At 45.0% G+C, this 19,602-nt stretch overlaps 1 protein-coding gene across 1 annotated transcript in view; it reads left to right on the top strand.

Annotated features, from left to right (window-relative positions):
- Positions 1-19,203, top strand: part of LOC309978842 (anosmin-1-like) — a gene marked incomplete at its 5' end in the record, with an annotated part of 198,311 nt that extends 179,108 nt beyond the window's left edge. Inside the window, 6 exons of the mRNA XM_082865488.1 lie at positions 3,174-3,320; positions 14,279-14,373; positions 15,587-15,758; positions 16,496-16,716; positions 17,797-17,938; positions 19,082-19,203. Coding sequence (XP_082721614.1) covers positions 3,174-3,320; positions 14,279-14,373; positions 15,587-15,758; positions 16,496-16,716; positions 17,797-17,938; positions 19,082-19,137 — 833 coding nt within the window. The 3' untranslated portion in view covers positions 19,138-19,203. The remainder of the gene's footprint in view (positions 1-3,173; positions 3,321-14,278; positions 14,374-15,586; positions 15,759-16,495; positions 16,717-17,796; positions 17,939-19,081) is intronic.
- Positions 19,204-19,602: the final 399 nt, after the last annotated feature.

Here is a 19,602-nt window from a genome sequence, read left to right as displayed (position 1 = left end):
GTAACTTGCTTTTTTGGAGGTAGGAGGAGTATTTCCAGGGTTGACAGATTCCAAATGTTTTTTTATAGTTGCCTCATGCAACTGGAATATGCTTCCAGCTCTCCAAAATAAAAATGGACTGGAGAGAAAATACTCTGAATCTCTCAATCTGAAAAGGTAATCAGAGTTTTGACATCTGGAGAAATAGCATAGTCACTCAATTCTTTTAACTTTCAGGAGTATTAAAGAGTATAAATAAATCAGACCTCATACCTCTTCAGAATGTGAAGGAATGAATTTTATTCCATTTTTGTTTCCTGCTGAAAGTGGAGGACACACTCCGAGTCAAGGACGTCCTCCCAGGACTGAACTATCACGTCTGTCCCTACATGGGGGATGGGGCATGTCCATGCGTGTCTGTGCTGGAAATATTCACTAAAGCAGCAAAGATTCAATCTTGAGAGATATACATATATGTGTGTGTGTATATATTTATATATATATATATATATATATTCACACGTCCTTACGTCTGTAATGAGAAATGAATGTTTCCATGGCATATAAAAGACAGCAGGAAGACAATTTGCAGAGAGATTAAACACGGTTTTCTAAACTGTCTTGGTAGTCTGCTGGCGACTTCTTCCCATCACAGGTTCTTAAAGGAATTAGAAGCATAAATGGGCTTGTGAAAATCTGAAGCCTTTAATTCTTTAAAAGAAACATGCTTTAGGTGTAAGCAGCAGGATTCTTTAACCGCCGGGTGGTGTCAAGAAAGGGATGCGTTTGGGGGCGGAGCCTTCTGAGGGCTCCGCGTCCCAGGCCCTCCTCTGGGCTCCAGGCTCGCTGCGCTGGCGTCTGCAGGCTGGGAAGCAGCGTCTCCTGCTATCCGGTCTCGGCACATTCCTGGCCCCCAGAACGCCCACCTCCACCTGCGAGCTGAGGACGGAGGTTTGCCATCAGCGGCTAGTAATTTAATCAGCACGCCCGTGTGATGACGCCTCTGTAAAACTCCAGAAAGACGGGGTTCAGAGAGCTTCCGCGGTGGTGAACGCATGCTGGGGGAGGGGCTCCCTTAGACCCTCAGACGTGGAAGCTCCGCCCCCTTTCCCCACACCCTGCCGTGTGCATCACTTCCATCTGCCTCTTCCTGACTTAGATCCTTCTTTTCCCACTCACTTTTCATATATCCAAATCGAATTTTATGCTTAGACATGATTAACTTTGAAGACAGATGTTCTTGTTTACGTGAGCTAAATATGGGCTTACATGACAAGCAATATTGATGTGAACATTTCTATACAAGTTTTTCTACGTTATAGATCCTCATCCCTAGAACAGTCTTTTTTGTTACTGTTGTCTGTGGTTTTGTGTTTCTTTTTTTCAATTGAAGTATAGTTGATTTATAGTTTCAGGTATACAGCACAGTGATTCAGTTACACACATGCACGTATTCTTGTTCAGATTATTTTCCATTATAGGTTATTACAAAATATTGAGTATATTTCCCTCTGCTATACAGCAGGTGCTTGTTGGTTATCTCTTCTATATAGAGTAGTGTGTATATTTTAATCTCAAACTCCTAATTTATCCCTCCGCTTCCCCCCTTTCCCCTGTGGTAACCATAAGTTTGTTCTCTATGTCTGTGAGTGTGTTTCTGTTTTGTAGATAAGTTCATTTCTGTCGTATTTTAGATGCCACATCTAAGTGATACCATGTGATATTTATCTTCCTCCGTCTGACTGACTTCACTCAGTATGATCATCTCTAGGTGCATGCATGTGGCTGCAAATGGCATTGTTTCATTCTTTTTGATGGCTGTATAGTATTCCACTGTATATATGTACTGCATCTTTATCCATTCCTCTGTCGATGGACACTTAGGTTGCTGAGTTATATCCTTTTATTATAAACGGGTAATCTATCAAGTAAAATTTTTCTCTGAGTTCTGTGAATTGCTCTTGCAAGTTATTTGAATCTGAGGAAGGGGTCTCTGGAACCCCCCATCTATAGCAGGTCATCAGAAGCACTGCTGCCAACCTGGACTCGTGACTCGCATCTGAAGCGGGCGGGGGGTGCAGTCTTGCAGCACTGAGCCCTTACCCTGTGGGATCTGATGCTGTCTGCAGGTAGAAACTGTCAGAACTGAGCTGAACTGTAGGACACCCCGCTGGGGTCTGAGAATCGGTGGTATGGGGAACCCCTCATACACAAAGTGCTATTGGGTGCAGAATCCTTAACCTAATAAATGTCAGAGTTATCCAAACATTCATTTGAATTATTTAAACTAAAATGTAAGTACCAACTAATGTAACTATCCCATTCCTTTTAATCAGATCCATTGCATGGATGGTTTGACAGGCACACCCCGGTAAGGAGAAGTACACACTCGATGTACTTTTTCTTCTGGGTCCTCAGTTTTCCTTTCCTTCTCCTGATTCACCGCAGGTCAGCATTTCTCTGCATTCATCCTCATCTCTCCCTCTTCCTCCCACCTTCTCAAGAATGCAGACCTCACAGCTCTATTGGAAAAGTTTTGATAACACATTTCTGACTGCTTTATAATCAATACAGCTTAAGCTGTTTTATCTCTCAAAGGGCTACTTGGAATTCTGAAAGCAGAAAAGTCTTGTCTCCAAGGACGGAATTTCTAAATGTACAACTTCTAAAATCAGTGAACTGGTAAAGGAGAGATCTGAGGGCAGGGATTTTTGGTATACTTCCTGCTAAGCCGTATAAATTCTCACCTGGCTCTCTAAAGATGGAGGAACATAACATGCTGGTACTTCTGTGAAAAGCTACCTATACTGTTTTCATGAAATGGTATTTTAATACTATTTCATTTACTTCATAACTGCACAAAAGTCTATCTATTCTGAGAAATACTACTTCCACCTGTTACTGAAATCAGAGCATCTTTCCGGGCTGGTGAATGTATGTTGATTCCCAATTTAAGTTCGGGGGATCCCGTGTAATGTACACAGTCTACTTTTAGGTATGCATTCGCGCGTGTGATGAAGGGGGAGGTGTCATCAACTTGAGCTGGAAGGAACGTGTAGTCACGTTACATTTTACTTTAAAAATCAGGCAATAAATATGGATGAATAGCAGAGTGAAATTAAATACACTGGGATTACTGTCAGGTTACAGATTTATTTTTAACAAGTAAATCAGAATGTTGTGCTTTGTTGTAGAAGAACAACTTGGGAAAACTAGAAAAAGTGCGATGCAAATACAGCCTCCGTTTCAAAGACGACGGCCCACTCGCCTCCTGGAAATCGGAGCTCCGTTCTATCAAGACAGCCAGCTGCAAGTGAAGGTGTACTGGAAGAAGACCGAAGGTGGGCAGATGCTTCTGTTTATTTGTTGTTGTTCTTGCTAAGTTTTAGTTTCTATTGGAGTCGAGTTGATTAACAGTGTTCTGTTAGTTTCCGGTGTACAGCAAAGTGATTCAGTTTTACACATACACTCGTGTATTCTTTTTCAAATTCTTTTCCCATTTACGTTGTTACAGAATACTGGGCAGAGTTCCCTGTGCTACACAGTAGGTCCTTACTAGTTATCGATTTTATATACGGTAGTGTGTATACGTCAATCCCAACCTCCCAATGTATCCCTCCCGGCCACCCTTCCCCTTTGGTAACCATAAGTTTGTTTTCTAAGTCTGTGAGTCTGTTTTTGCCTTATAAATAAGTTCATTTGTGTCATTTTTTTTAAGATTCTGCACATAAGTGACATCATATGATATTTGTCTTTCTCTGTCTGACTTCACTTAGTATGATCATCTCCAGGTCCATTCACGTTGCTGCAAATGGCATTATTTCATTCTTTTTTATCACTGAGTAATATTCCATTGTATATATGTACCACATCTTCTATAGCCATTCATCTGTTGGTGGACAGTTAGGTTGCTTCCATGTCCTGGCTATTGTAAATAGAGCTGCAGTGAACATTGTGGTACGTGACTCTTTTTGAATTATGGTTTTCTCAGGGTATATGCCCAGGAGTGGGATTGCTGGGTCGTATGGTAGTTCTATTTTCAGTTTTTTAAGGAACCTCCACACTGTTCTCCATAGTGGCTGTACCAATTCACATTCCCACCAGCAGTGCAGGAGGGTTCCCTTTTCTCCACACCCTCTCCAGCATTTATTGTTTGTAGACTTTTTGAGGATGGCCATTCTGACTGGGGTGCGGTGATACCTCATTGTAGTTTTGATTTGCATTTCTCTGATAATTAGCAATGTTGAGCATCTTTTCATGTGCCTCTTGGCCATCTGTATGTCTTTGGAGAACTGTCTATTTAGGTTTTCTGCCCATTTTTTTCACTGGGTTGTTTGTTTTCATGATATTGAGCTGTGTGAATTGTCTGTATATTTTAGAGATTAATGCCTCGTCAGTCACATCGTTTGCAAATATTTTCTTCCATTCCGTAGGTTGTCTTTTCATTTTGTTTATGGTTTCCTTTACTGTGCAAAAGCTTTTAAGTTTCATTAGGTCCCATTTGTTTATTTTTGTTTTTATTTTCATTAATCTAGGAGGTGGATCAAAATGATTTTGCTGGGATTTATGTCAGAGAGTGTTCTGCCTATGTTTTCCTCTAAGAGTTTTATATTTGTTGTTTGCATTGAAGAGCGCTGTGATGTAAGGGTGCTCGTGCAAACGTCACCGTCGAGCCACACTATTGATATTAAGGAAACGGTAGCTGAACAAAACACATGCTTTTTAAAAAATTATTATTAAATGCCTTGCTCTTCTGAAGTCTGAATGGGTTGCCTCTGATTCCCAGGAATCTGTATCCCATACTGAAATCTGCTGCTTACATTTGATCATTTCAGGGATATTAACCTGTCTTCATGTCTTTCCTAAGAAGGTTGATCTTGTGTCCCAAACACTTGAGACGGTCATTATTTTGCACTGTAGATTCTTGTTCTAAATTAGAAGACCTATAATGCAAATAATTTGGAAAATAGAATAAAAGAGCCGATTCTCTTCTCGGTATCATTTCATAGAAATAGCATTTTACTGGATTTTCTTTCAGAAGTCTCCTATACCTCTGTTTCTCTCACTCAGTTGTTTTATATGTATATGTGTGTGTTTGTAAAGCACATTTTCATAAAATACTAATTTGCATTCTATATTGTTGGTATTTTTAATAACATTTTTAAATGGCTGCCGTGATAGATATTATGCCATAATGATTCCACTACAGTCACACATTTAGCTGCCTTCAGAATTTCCATCTTATAATCAGTACTGCAATGAACAGTCACCCTTAGAATAGATTCTTTTTTCTCTTTATCTTTGGGATAAATTCCTTTTGTTTCCTTGTTTTCTGTACTCTTAGAATAGTATTTTTAGAGTTACTTGACATACATTTTTATATTTATCACTTCTGTGCATTTTAAGACATAAACTCTATTTTAAGCAAAATACAATAGATTGTTTCAAGAATTGTTTTTAAAATTCTTATTTTTCTGAAGTGCTATTTTATTCAGGGTATCGGCTCACGAGCCATTGGGGATATTGGTGTTGGAGCTCTTCTTGTTCCAGAATTTTCTTCCAAGCTGCTGAAATTCATTCTCTAGCTAAAATAACATTACCAATCATGTTAATGTTTTATTACTATCATATGTTAATTTAAATTTTATTTATTGAATATTAATTATTAAATTAAAATTATATGTTAATATATCCATATTATGACATTTAATGATAGTTTTAAGTTAATATTAAATTATAAAATTTATTTGATCTATTGTACAGCCAAGCCCTCCACATCAGTGGGTTCTGTATCTGCGAATTCAACCAACTGTGGATTTTGTGCAATGTTTAAGATTGGCAGTTGGTTGAATCCAAGCGTGCAGATACCCACAGATACGAAGGGCTAACTGTGGGACTCGAGCAGCCTGGAATTTGGTATCCAGGGTGTGGATCCAATCCCCACTCTCCAGTGGGTACCAAAGGATGACTGTATTTATCAATTTCAAATTAGAATTGCATGTCAATATGACATATTAATAAAACATATTAATATAATACTGGAAATGTACATACCTCATGTAAGGAAATGAAAATGTACACACATGGGAGGTGCAAAATCTTAAGCACAGAACAGTAACCACCATTTCCTGACTTCTAAAATTGAAGATTTGTTTTACATGTATTTGAATGTATACAGATGGAATCATACAGTTTGCATCAGTCTTCTCACAGTGAACACTGCATGTGGGAAACCCGTCCATCCTGTTGCAGGAAGCAGTGATTCATCCATTTATATCACTGCATAGTCGTCCCTGGTACAGCAGTTGATGGAGATTTGGTTTGTCCAGATCTTTTCAGCAGTTGATGGAGATTTGGTTTGTTCCAGGCATGGGCTATTCAGAATGGCCCTGCTGTGAAGAGCCTATGAATACATGTCTGTTGATGCACATGTGTGCCTATTCCCCCACAGAGGGTGGGATTCTTAGGTCATAGAGGATGATGACCTTTAGAAGATGCTGAGAATTTCCAAAGTGGCTGGACCAATGCACATTCCCACCAGGAGGGTAAGATGGTCCCCACTGCCCCACATGCTTTCCCCCATGAGGCATGTTCTGTCTTTCTCAGTTGAGCCTTTCCGGTACGTGTGACGTGATGGCTCAGTGCCGTTTGAATGTGCATTCTTCTGGTCATCCAGGCGTTGAACACCTTTTCATAAGTTTACTGGCAGTGGAGCTCCTGTTTTTCAAAGCACTTTTCAACTGTTTAGCCAGCCTGTCCTGCAAGAGTCCTTTATAGGTGGAGTATATGAGTCATCTGCTGGTTTCATCTTAGTATTTTCTACTTTTATTTTTTTCACATTCTTAATAGTTCTTACTTTTAGAGATTATCAGTTCATCACTTTGTTTCCTTGAGGCTTACCGCTCTTTGTTTAAGAAATCTTTGCTTATGCCAGGGTCACAAAGATACTCTCCTTATCTCCTAGGAGTTACACTGTTTCATCTTTCTCTACCTTTTACCCAGATTTGATTATTGTTGTAAGCAGCTAGTGTAGGGCATCAATGTCCTTTCATTTTTCTTTCCCTCTTTTTTCCCCCAAAACAAAGAACTTTTTATTGAAGTATTAGTTGATTTACAATGTTGTGTTAGTTTCAGGTATACAGCAAAGTGATTCAGTATTACATATATATGTCTATTCTTTTTCACATCCTTTTCCATTATAGGTTATTAGAATATATTGAATATAGTTCCCTGTGCTATAAAGTAGGACGTTGTTGTTTATCTACTTTATATACAGTCATTTGTATCTGCTAATCCCAAACTCCTAATTTATCCCTCCCCCACCCCCTTTGCCCTCTGGTAATCATAAGTTTCTTTTCTAAGTCTGTGAGTCTGTTTCTTTTTGTAAGTAATTTTATTTTTATAATTTTTTTTTACATTCACATATAAGTGACATCATGATATTTGTCTTTCTCTGTCTGACCTGCTTCACTTAGTATGACAATCTCTAGGTCCATCCATGTTGCTGCAAATGGCATTACTTCATTCTTTTTTATGGCTGAGTAATATTCCATTGTATATTTGTACCACATCTTCTTTATCCATTCATCTGTTGATGGACACTTAGGTTGCTTCCATGTCTTGGCTAGTGTAAGTAGTGCTGCTACGAACACAGGGGTGCATGTATCTTTTTAAATTATAGTTTTGTCTGGATATATGCCCAGGACTGGGATTGGTGGATCATATGGTAGTGCTATTTTTACTTTTTTGAGGAAACTCCATACTGTTCTCCATAGTGGCTGCACCAGTTTACATTCCCACCAACAGTGTAGGAGGATTCACTTTTCTCCACATCTTCTCCAGCATTTATTATTTGTAGACTTTTTAATGATCGCCATTCTGACTGGTGTGAGGTGGTACGTCACTGTAGTTTTGATTTGCGTTTCTCTAATCATTAGCGATAATGAGCACCTTTTCATGTGCCTATTGACCATCTGTATGTCTTCTTTGGAGAAATGTCTATTTAGGTCTTCTGCCCATTTTTGGATTGGATTGTTTTCTTGTTATTAAACTCTACGAGCTGTTTGTATATTTTGGAAATTAAACCCTTGTTGATTGCATCATTTGCAAATATTTTCTCCCATTGCATAGGGTATCTTTTTATTTTGTTTATGGTTTCCTTTCTGTGCAAAAGCTTGTAATTTTGAATAGGTCCCATTTGTTTATTTTTGCTTTTATTTCTATTGCCTTGGGAGACTGACGTAAGAAAACGTTTGTACGATTTATGTAAGGGAATATTTTGCCAATACTCTATCCTAGGAGTTTTATGCTGTCATGACTTATATTTTAGTCTTTAAGCCACTTTGAGTTTATTTTTGTGTATCGTGTTAGAGAATGTTCTAATTTCCTTCTTTTACATGTAGCTGGTCAGTTTTCCCAGCACCACTTATTGAAGAGACTGTCTTCTCTCCAGTGTATATTCTTGCCTCCTTTGTCATAGATTAATTGACCATAAGTGTGTGGGTTTATTTCTGGACTTTCTATCCTGTTCCATTGATCTATATTTCTGTTTTTCTGCCAGTACCTTAGTATTTACTGTAGCTTTGTAGTATAGTCTGAAGTCAGGGAGCTGTGATTTCTCCAGCTCTGTTCTTCTTTCTCAAGATTGTTGTGTCTATGTTGAGGTCCTTTGTGTTTCACAGACATTTTTAAATGTTTTGGTCTAGTTCTTTGAAAAATGCCATTGGTAATTTGATAGGGATTGCATTGAATCTGTAGATTGCCTTGGGTAGTATGGTTATTATAACAATATTGATTCTTCCAGTCCAACAATATGGTATAACTGTCCATCTCTGTCAGCTTCAGTTTCTTTCATCAGCATCCTATAGCTTTTGGAGTACAGGTCTTTTGCCTCTTCAGGTAGGTTTATTCCTAGGTATCTTATTCTTATTTTTCTTTCCCCCTCTCCATTGAAATCTTTAGTAAAAGGCAAAAGATTTGTATGATCTGAAGAGAAACCAGAGTATGAATGGTATTTTATTCTTTTTGATGCAATGGTAAATGGGACTGTTTCCTTAATCTCTCTTTCTGATAGTTTGTTGTAGTGTGTAGAAATGCAACAAATTTCTGTATATTAAGTTTGTATCCTGCAACTTTACTGAATTCATCGATGAGCTCTAGTAGTATTCTGGTAGTATCTTAAGGGCTTTTTTTATGTATGGTATCATGTCATATGCAAGCAGTGACAGTTTTACATCTTCCTTTCCAATCTGGATTCCCTTTCTTCTCTGATTGCCGTTGCTAGGACTTCCAAAACTATGTTGAATAAAAGTGGCAAGAGTGGGCATCCTTGTCTTGTTCCTGACCTTGGAGGAAATGCTTTCAGCTTTTCACCGTTGAGTATGATGTTAGCTGTGGTTTTGTCATATATGGTCTTCATTATGTTGAGGTAGGTTCCCTCTGTGCCCACTTTCTGGAGAGTTTTCGTCAGAAATTGATGTTGAATTTTATCAAAAGCTTTTTCTGCGTCAATTGAGATGATCATATGGTTTTTACTCTTCAGTTTGTTAATATGGTGTATCACACTGATTGATTTGAGGATATTGAAAAATCCCTGCATCCCTGGGATAAATCCCACTTGATCATGGTGTATGATCCATTTAATATACTGTTGGATTCGGTTCGCTAGTATTTTGTTGAGGATTTTTGCATCTATGTTCATCAAAGGTACTGGCCTATAATTTTCTTTTTTTGTGGCATCTTTGGCCGGTTTTGGTATCAGGGTGATGGTGGCCTCACAGAATTAATTCGGATGTGTTCCTTCCTCTGCCGTTTTTTGGAATGGTTTCAGAAGCACAGGTATTAACTCTTCTCTAAATGTTTGACAGAATTTGCCTGTGAAGCCATCTGGTCCTGGACTCTGGCTGTTGGGAGTTTTTTAATCACAGTTTCAATTACCAGTACTGGTAATTGGTCTGTTCATATTTCCTATTTCTTCCTGGTTCAGTCTTGGGAGACTGTACCTCTCTAGGAGTGTGTCCATTTCTTCTAGGTTGTCTGTTTTATTGGCATATAGTTGCTTGTAGTAGTCTCTTAGGATTCTATTTCTCTGGGGTTGGTTATAACTTCTCCTCTTTCATTTCTAATTCTATTGATCTGAGCCCTCTCCCTTTCTCTTCCTGATGAGTCTGGCTAAAGGTTTATCAACTTTGTTTATCTTTGCAAAGAACCAGCTTTTTAGTTTCTTTGATCTTTTCTTTTACTTTTTTAGTCTCTGTTTATTCACAATAAGGATGAGTCAGAAGCACTTTTCTCCCTGGCTTGCTTCTTGGTTACTTGGTTGCTTATTTACTAGTAATTCACCGGAATATTTATCTGGAAACAAGCTAACAGTATTATTTACAACTAAGCAAAGTCACTGCAAACAGGTGTCTGTAAGCAACTATTGTAGGTAAAACACTGTACAGTTGTAAAGTAGTACTTGGACCAGAATAACATAGACTTTAAAAATAAGTTCTTAAATAAGGGTGGGATCCCCTAGAGAGAAGAGGGACCAGGACCGGGCGTGAAGGAACTCCAGTTTCAGCACAAAGAGGGGCGATGCAGCAGGGGACAGTGCAAGTGAGTGCCCAGAGGAGCTGGAGAACACGGGGAGATTTGAGACAGAAACTGAGGCGGGCAAGGGGTTTAGGAAGAGGGAGGGGGCTTCCGTGGTGGCGCAGTGGTTGAGAGTCCGCCTGCCGATGCAGGGAACACGGGTTCGTGCCCCGGTCCGGGAAGATCCCACATGCCGCAGAGCGGCTGGGCCCGTGAGCCGTGGCCGCTGAGCCTGTGCTCCGCAACGGGAGAGGCCACAACAGTGAGAGGCCCGCGTACCGAAAGAAAAAAAAAAAGCTACCTTATGCTACTGATTTTAAAATGAAAGGAGACACAGTGGATGCTCACAGAGTGTGTATTTGAAGACTCGTGTAGTCACTAAGGTTTATTTGTAACCCCTGACCAGTCCCGGGGGACGCTTGTGTGGTCCTTTGTGGGGGTGCTCGTACGGGGAGTGGCGATGGGCTTGAGTCGCCCCACATACACGTTCCCACCTGAAGCTGAGGGGACGCCGCCCTCTCGTTTCCACTCTCAAGCTGGCGACACATCCTCTGCCCGGTCTGTTTAGCGCCGTGGGTTTCTGGTCTGTTGTGTTGCATTTCCTTGCTTTTTGTTGGAGATTTGTCCTGGTTAAAGTGGCCCCGAGCATAGTGGTGGAGTGCTGCCTTTGCTGATTGATACATGAGGCTGCCTGGGAGGTGCTAGTCACCTTGGTAGTGTGTGATGAAGTTCCGAAAAGGTAAAAAAAAGTGTCTAAATTTGTCGTTTTTGAGATGGTGATGGATTAAAAAAAAAGTACAGTGGAGGCGTTATTGTGAGGCTGAAAGCAAAAGAAGTTTACTGTCCTGCTACCCAGGATCATGAAAATAATTTCAACTAGAGTTTTTTAAGTAAAGAAATATTACAGTTAATTATGACTTTATTAAATAAGTTTTTAAAAAAGAAAAACACACATAAAATAAGATTATGTATTGACTGGCTGGCAAAAATGTGGTGACCAGAAGCTCACGGGGAAACTAACGCTGTATTTCTCCAAGAAACAGCCATCCCAGATTTGCTAATTCTGCATTCACGGTGATTTTCTAAACCCTCACTTGTGTGAATAACGAGAACCGATTGTGTAGACCTGCATGAGAAACGCATGCCAGTTTTTGATTAAGCTTGGAAGAGTGCGGACTGCTGTGTATGTGTCTGAAAAAGTGCCATGAAGGACTGCTTAAAAGACAGCCTGTTCATTTTAATCATGTCTTAAAGGAGTGGGTTTTATTCGGGTCTGGTGAAGGCAACAGAGACAACGGCCACTGAGAAGGTAGTTTGTTACTCACGGCTCCCAGGACGTGGAGCCTCACACCACTCGGGCCACGTGGGGAGGCACCAGGGTCAGTCAGGAAGCAGGAAACTGTGCTCAGAAGCCTTTCCTCTGGCGAGTAGGAAAGGGCAAGATGGTCTCAGGATTAGCTAGTTAGGATTGGCTCTGGCTCAGGGGCTGTCCCCACCTACCTGGCCCTGGGGTGACGAGGGTGGTGGCCCAGAGTGTGAGGGCCCCACAGAGGAGGTGCTGGGGAGGGGCTCTGGGTCGGCTGGTCTGCACGGGGCAGCGGCCACCCTGCGAGGGCCGTCCCGGCAGGGTCCGCAAGGCTGCAAGATGTCAGAACATCAGATACAGAAAACAAAAAGGCGTGATTAAATAAGAGGCAAGCTGAACGCAAGGGCAACTGAGGGCAGGGATCAAGGGTGTGGTTTTAGAAGCGCTGAGTTTGAAAAGCATCTACATGGGACAGGAAGCTGGGAACTCCGGTGAAGGTAGAAACGCAGAGCCGTCTTGGAAAGCCTTGGGCTTGGGTGAAATTCTTCCCGGAGGTGGCAGACCCAGAGGAGGCGTGGACTCGGGCAGGGCGGCGTTGAGAGCTGAGGGCTCCGACGTGTCGCTCGGTGCATCCTCTTATGGAAACACAATTATGCTGTCAGCTGTGTGTGGGGTTCTTAGGAGACCTGGAGCCACGGGTATCAATCACACGTCACAGCACTGGAGTGCAGCAAACTGGAGTCCAGCCCCGGCTGCTCCGGACCAGGGAATGCCAGCCCTGCTGTGTGCCCGACTTTGGAACTTGCTACTCTGTCAGATGTGGGAGCCACGAGCCCCGTGGAGCAGCTGAATTTTAAATTGATTTCAGTGATTTAAGAATTTGATTCCTCAGCTGCAGCAGCAATGTGGTGACGAGGGGTCACCACATACAGAAGCTTTCGTCGTGGCAGACAGGTGTGGGGGACGGTGCCCTGCCCCCCGTTATCCACACCGACCAGGCCCAGTGCCAACCTCCTTCCAGGTTCCCCTGCGAGGTCAGCTCCTCTGTGAGCTGCGCCAGCGTTTTAGTGACAGTCGCAACCCTCTGTCGGGACGCCGTACCTCTCTCGCCCTCCGTGGTCAGCTGTAGGCTCATCTCCCTCCGACCCGAGACCTGACTCATGCACTTTCTTACTTGTCCAGCCCCCTTAGGATTTAAGAGGCGTGAGAGCAGCTGCTCGCTCCTGGGAGGTTATTTCACTACGATGCCTAGAGCAGCACCACTTGTTGAAAGAAAGGATTTGAATTCACTCAATGACTGACTTCAGCCTTAATGTATAACGTGCAATTCTTTTCTTAAAAAAAAGCCCTTGATGTCTGCCATGTAAAGAGTTAAAAACCTCTAGTCAGAGGGTTCCCCTTTTAGCTAAACACCATTGGTGCCCACTTGCTGTTTATTTTCTCAGATTGAAAGTTCTTTTCTCGTTCCAAAGTGCTCAGAGCAAGTTCCCACCAGAACCACCCGATTTCATCCAAGAGTTTTCCCCTCGGAAAACCTCCATCAAACACTTGGCGTGAGCATTCGGACGAGATGCTAATCACCCAGGGAAGCGATGCCTTTCACACCCGGGGACACACTGGGGCGATTATTAAGCCCAGGATGGCCCGGACCTCCTTTCCCACACTCAGTGACCGGCTTCTCATCACGGTGTCTTTTTTTCCACTCGCTCGGCCAAAGTAAAGACACGTGCAGAAAACGCGCTGCTCCAGCTGGAAGTGGGAACGTTTAAGGAGCCCGTATGCTGGGCTGGCTTTGAGAGCAGGCCTCGTTTCCGTAGCGATCGCACACACGCACTGCAAGGATGCACTTACCGTTAAGGCACCGGGAGGCTGTTCACCCTGTATCCTCTGATGAGGGGGCCCTGTCACAGCAAGGCTCGAGATGGAGCACATCTGAAGGGCCAGGTCTTCAAGTTGAGGGAAAGGCCTTTGTTCCTGCCTGGGCTTGACAGCCTCTCCATCAGCTTCGTCAGAAAAATGTAGGATTCAGAGACTTGAGACGAGTCTCTCTGAGAGCCTAGGAAATAAGAGAACGGCTGCTGAGTGCTACCCTTCGTTGGGGGATTTATGACTGTGGACACCGTGGCGAGGTTATTCTCAAGACCTCTGTGGAGTCATTTTGCTATGACTTTTCTAATTATTTTTTTCTGTGTGGTCCTCCTGTTGCAATTCGCTTTTCCTTTGATGGCTTATTGCTTTTTCCCCCTGACTCTAGTCAGAGTTTTGGGAGACCCACCTCCTCTGGCTGGTGTACGCAATTCTGGATCACCTGCAGGACTCTGTCCTTCCTTCCTGGTCTGTCGTGCTTTCAGGACTTGGGGCTGCGTGCACTGTGACTTGCAGACTGCTCTTCTTTGCTGATTGGTGTTGACTTTACAGATCCCGGTGTCAGTCGGTATCATGTGCAGTGGTTTCCGGAAGTCTGTGCCCACAACGAATCCGCCGGGGCGGAGGCATCCTCGGGCGTGACCCAGGTGAGGAGGTGGCCGAAATGCCGGATTCTGAACGGCTTCTAGACTCACCTGATCGGGGGACAAAGCTGGACAGAGAGAGGTGCAGGCCGTGTGTCCAGTGGGTAACTCATCCTCACGGGGCTCCCTAAGGGACCCATGACCAGGTGGGAGCGGGAGACACAGGGTCACCTGTTCACTCATCTCTCGGCCCTTCACAACCTCACACGTCATCGGTCAGCACAGGGCGGGCCCTGAGATGCAGACATTCAGGACACAGCTTGCAGGGAGCTCCCAGGACACAGGGGAAACGCTGCCAGCCTCTGGGCGTCTCATCTTAATTGCACGAAAGCTCTGAATTGTCTTCTGGATTTTGACTCGGCACAATGACCTAAAAGGTCTCATTTCCCCCAGGGAATTTCTATACGACACTATCATTCAGCATCGCCTTTGCTGCATCCCTAACTTCCACCAACTCGTCCAGGTAATGAAAGATACGGCCCGTCCTGTGATGTTCTGCCTTTAAGGGTCCCAGAGATGCTCCTGCTGCAGCTCTCGTACATGTACACGAAGCCCTGACAACTACACCCTAGAATGGGCACGCACACCCAACACCCAAAGGCGAAGAAACCTCGCACAAGCTCGTTAGGCCCGTCCGTGTCAGCTCTCCCGTTAGCGTGACGTTATACCCTCAGCCTCTCACTCCGCCCGCAGTTGAGTCTGGTTTTCGTAATCCTGTTTCACCGCAAAGTTCCGGCCGGCAGCAATCACAGCCCTCCCAGCAGGGGAGGCAATACACAGCTCAAGAATGTCTTCCTTTCCGTAAGGAAACACTCACAGCTAAAGCACGCCTGTGTCTCAGAGAAGCCCGAGTTAAGCTTTTTTTGTATTAACAACTTAGGTGTCTGTCTACAGCGTTACCCACTGCGTGGCCTCCCACCTCGCCCCGCTGCTGCCAGCTCCCCGAGCCTGCTCGTGAGGGCTGCAAGTCGGCTGTTTTGACGTGGAAGCGCTGCCGTCCTGTCGGGTTCTGGAGCCTGTGTCCCACCCCATGGGAGCCTCTCACAGTTGTAATAAATGAAAGCAGGGCCCCTGTCTCCTTTGCACTTTTTATGAAAGCCGTGGTGCACACGTCCCATATGTAGGAAGACAGCCTTGGTGGAGGTAGGATTTCCTCTTCTGCCAATTTCGTACCCTTGTGAGATTTACTGTTAGCGTATTCTCTCTCTCTCTCTAGGAAAATTACATGATTCTTCAAGATCTGGCATTTTCCTGCAAATACAAGGTGACCGTCCAACCCACACGGCCAAAGGGCCGCTTGAAAGCAGAAACCGTTTTCTTTACGACCCCACCGTGCTCCGCTCTGGAGGGCAAAAGCCACAAGCATGTCAGCTGCCCCGGCGACGCAGGTACGTCTCACGCGAACTTCCAAGGTTGCGGCTGTGATGTCAGCAACTCTGTACACATTTCCAGACCGCATTTCACAAGAGCCTACAAACCCAAAGTATCCCCCTTTCTAGACTGCAGCGTGACGGCCCAGTTGGGAGGTAACATACGTATGAAGGCACGCATTACATCCTCATTGCAGCAGCTCTGGCGGACAGCCTTTGGCGTGTCAGCCCTTTAGAAATGAAGCCGAGGGTCTGGGTACTGCTTGTCCTTTGGCGCACTTTATGTAAATGATTTCACTTTATCCCGGCCCTCTGCCGTGGGCGTCACCTCGACACGCTTTCCGAACGCCCCGTCTTTACCTTCCCAAGCCTCTCCTAAAACAGGGGCAGCTATTCTCAGACGCAGACCCCTGGGTGCCTTCTAGCAACTTCCGACGACTCTTGTAGTACCTTGAATATCACCCGTCTCACTGCAGTCTCTCCTGTTCTCTAAGTGGCCAGGCCCCGCCAGATCCCAACATTCTTCCTCTGTCTTCCACCCCCAAAGCAGGACTCTCAACGTAGTGCCCAAGGGGGCAGAAGCACGTGGCACGAAGGTGCAGGGCTGAGGCTGCCTCTGCACAGCTCGCCAGGGCGACTGTCTGACCCCGCGCTCCCGAGGCGGCCGGCCGAACCCCACGGGACGTACCTGCCGCCTAGGGCCCCTCTCGCGCTCTCCATCCCCTGACCCGGCCTTCCTCTTCCCGCTGCTCCAGGTCACGTTCATTCCAAAGTGCAAGCCAAACCCGAGAACCTGTCGGCCTCCTTCGTGGTCCAGGACACGAACGTCACGGGGCGCTTCTCCTGGCAGCTGAGCAAGGCCACCGTCCAGCGGCCCGTGACTGGCTTCCACGTGACGTGGGCCGAGGTCACGACCGAGAGCAGGCAGAACGGCCTTCCCAACAGCCTCATCCTGCAGTCCCAGATCCTCCCGGCGGTGGGTGCCCCTCCCTCCCGGGCCCTCGGGCCGGTACCCGCCCCGCAGGGGAGTTACTCACTGTCGGCACCCACGTCCCATCACGCTGGGGCCAGTTGTTGAGCCGCGTGTGTGCGTTGGCTTCTCCCGAGCGTATTATTTCGCAGGTACTGAAAGACACCACACAAGTGTTGCCGTGAACAGTCGTCTAGATGAACTGTGATTACTAGAGCCCCTCTTCAACCCACGTCTCCTGTCGACACGGGATGCCCGCGGTGTAACCATTTTATTCTCCTTTGTGAAGCCTGTGTCCCTCTGGCCCAAGTGGACAGGCCCTGTTTGAAGGGTTAAATTTGGGGGAAAATGGCTAAGAGAACCTTCTTCTTTCTCTCCGTTTCCCCACTTCAAATCTGGCCAGAGCCCATAACGAGTTGGCCTGTCTTCCAGGCCACTGATTCCTTGGCTTGAAAAAAAAGCCATGTACAGGCTTTTCCCAGCTCTAAAAATGCCCTTAGAATATCCAACTCCTGCTCCAAAAAGAAAAAGAAAAAGCAAACAAAAAAACCCTTAAATCCTGGAAGGAAGAATTCCATGGAATTGGAAAGTAATTTTTCTATGTGTGTATATATTAGGCTTTATTGAGTTTTGAGAAAAATGTGTTGGCATAAAAATAAACACTGTTGGCTATGGGCATTGACGATAGATAGATACTGCATCTTAAGGAACACAGTTGGCTCGCTTACGGTAATGTGGATTATGAAGAATTCACACCACAAGATGTGCAGATGAAAACTTTAAAACCATGGGAAAGTCTTGGGTTGAGGAATACAAAATGCGGTCCCAGGGGTGAGCCCCGAGACTGGCCCCGGCTGCCAAGAGCTGGGCTCTCACTGCCGAGGCTGCCCGGCAGGGCAGGACTCTAGCAAACAGGCACAGACGTTCGACCGACCACGCTGGGGTGTCAAAGCAACCGCACCTGCGTTTACACGGTGATCGCGGGCGTGCGGGCGGGAGGAAATGGGCAGAGAATGAGAGAGTCCGTCGTGTGGCTTTGTGGTCAAGAGGTGCCTAACGGGCGCGTCCTCTCCTGTCCCCCCTCAGGATCGCTCCGTGCTCACGGTGCCAGGTCTGCGGCCGGCCACCCTCTACCGTCTGGAGGTGCAGGTGCTGACAGCGGGCGGGGAGGGACCCGCCACCATCAGGACCTTCCGGACCCCCGACCTCCCACCCTCGGCTGTGCACAGTGAGTGCCGGGGGCCCCCGCCAGCTTTGGGGACACAGAGAAAGTCTTGCTGAAAAAACGAAAATGAACAGATCACTGCAGATTCCTACGGATAGGGAATTCTCTGAACCTGAACTTCTTCCAGGCCTTTGTATGTGCTCTTCCTGGCGGCCACGCCTGCTGCCCGCAGCCCACCTTACACGCTTCCTGGCCCTGCTCCCTCCTCCCTCCCCCCTCCCTCCCTGCCTTCCTTTCCGTTACTTCCTTTTCCATACTTCCATTTTTTTCCCTACATGATGCATGCTTTCTCCTTGTCTTTTAACCACAGATACACATGGGAGGGAAAAAAATCTCTCGTCTCATATCAATCTGAATTTTTGTTTTTTAAATTAAGATGTTCAAATATGACAAAATAGCAAATAGTATTTGGCTACGGAGCTTTTCTTATTACATATATTGTTACTATAATCTATTACATGAATTTTCTTCATAACATGACCCAAATCAATCTACTTGACTTACTGCTACGTTAAAAATAATTGTCACGTGTTGTTTCAAAACAGTGAGCCTCTTGTTGGTTTTTAAATTACGCACCTTGCTTTTCTAGCTTAAACCTTTGACATGGCTTTTTAAGTTTATGTGTTAAGAAAACTGAGAAGTCGTTCTAGTTTTACTTGTTTTTTAAAAAATGATGGATCAAATTTGCCCCCCAATAGCTTTCTGCACTTTGAATTTAAAGGAAAAAACCATCACGTGGAAGAGCTCGATGGCCCCTTACGCTTACAAGGGTGAATGCGGTCCCCATGTGCCTCCACTGAAATTCTGTGTAATGAGAGCATGGGTTAAGTTTTAAACTTTCTTGAGGAAATGCAAAGGATTTTGGCTTACATAATTGTGAGCCTAAAGAAAGGGGCTTGTCTTCTTTCTCTTGTGATTTTTTGGCGTTAGGGAGGGAACCAAAGCATGGGGGGAAGGCAGAGAGGAGAGAGGGAGAGTGAGTGTCTGTCTATCTGCACGTTCAGAGCTGGGAGAGGAGGGACCTGGACGGGAGGGAGTGCGGGCCCGGGGCCAAGGCGTTCACCGCAGTCAGCGCGTTCCTACTGTCCGTTCAGCCAGCCGGGGAAAGCGCCACGACCGACTGATGTGTCTGTTCTGCCTCCCTAGGACCCCACCTGAAACACCGTCATTCACACCATTACAAGCCTCCAGAAAGATACTGACCTGTTCCCGGAGATGTCTGAACCCCCAGCGAGCGTGTAAGCTCGCAGACCTTCGAGGACCGGCCGCGCCCGCTTACGGGGGCACCAGGCCTTTCCCATAGGACCTCCCGCCCCATCTAACTTTACTGCACTAAACGCTTCTGTCTGTCTTGGACGCGCCTGGACACCAGGGACAAGTGGTGAGACGGTGGACGTGGACACAGTTTCCTGTGAGAATGGAGAGAACACGAAGGCCAGGCCTGTTTCACTGCAAAATCTGTTTCCATACATGGTTTAGCTATGATCTCAAGTGAATTACTGCAGACCTGAGACTTCCCTGAATTTAGAGCGGCAAATTCTCAAGAGAAACCGGCGTAACAAATACACAGTTTATACACGTAATAAGCATGCTAAGCGTACACATAGTAAGCGTCACGGTACTCAATAAACATTTTAAAATTAAATTATTGGTTTGGTTTGCAAAAT

The sequence above is a fragment of the Leucopleurus acutus genome (genome assembly GCF_964270905.1).
Source record: "Leucopleurus acutus genome assembly, chromosome: Y".
Lineage (NCBI taxonomy): Eukaryota > Metazoa > Chordata > Mammalia > Artiodactyla > Delphinidae > Leucopleurus > Leucopleurus acutus.
This window is presented reverse-complemented; position numbering and strand designations above follow the sequence as displayed.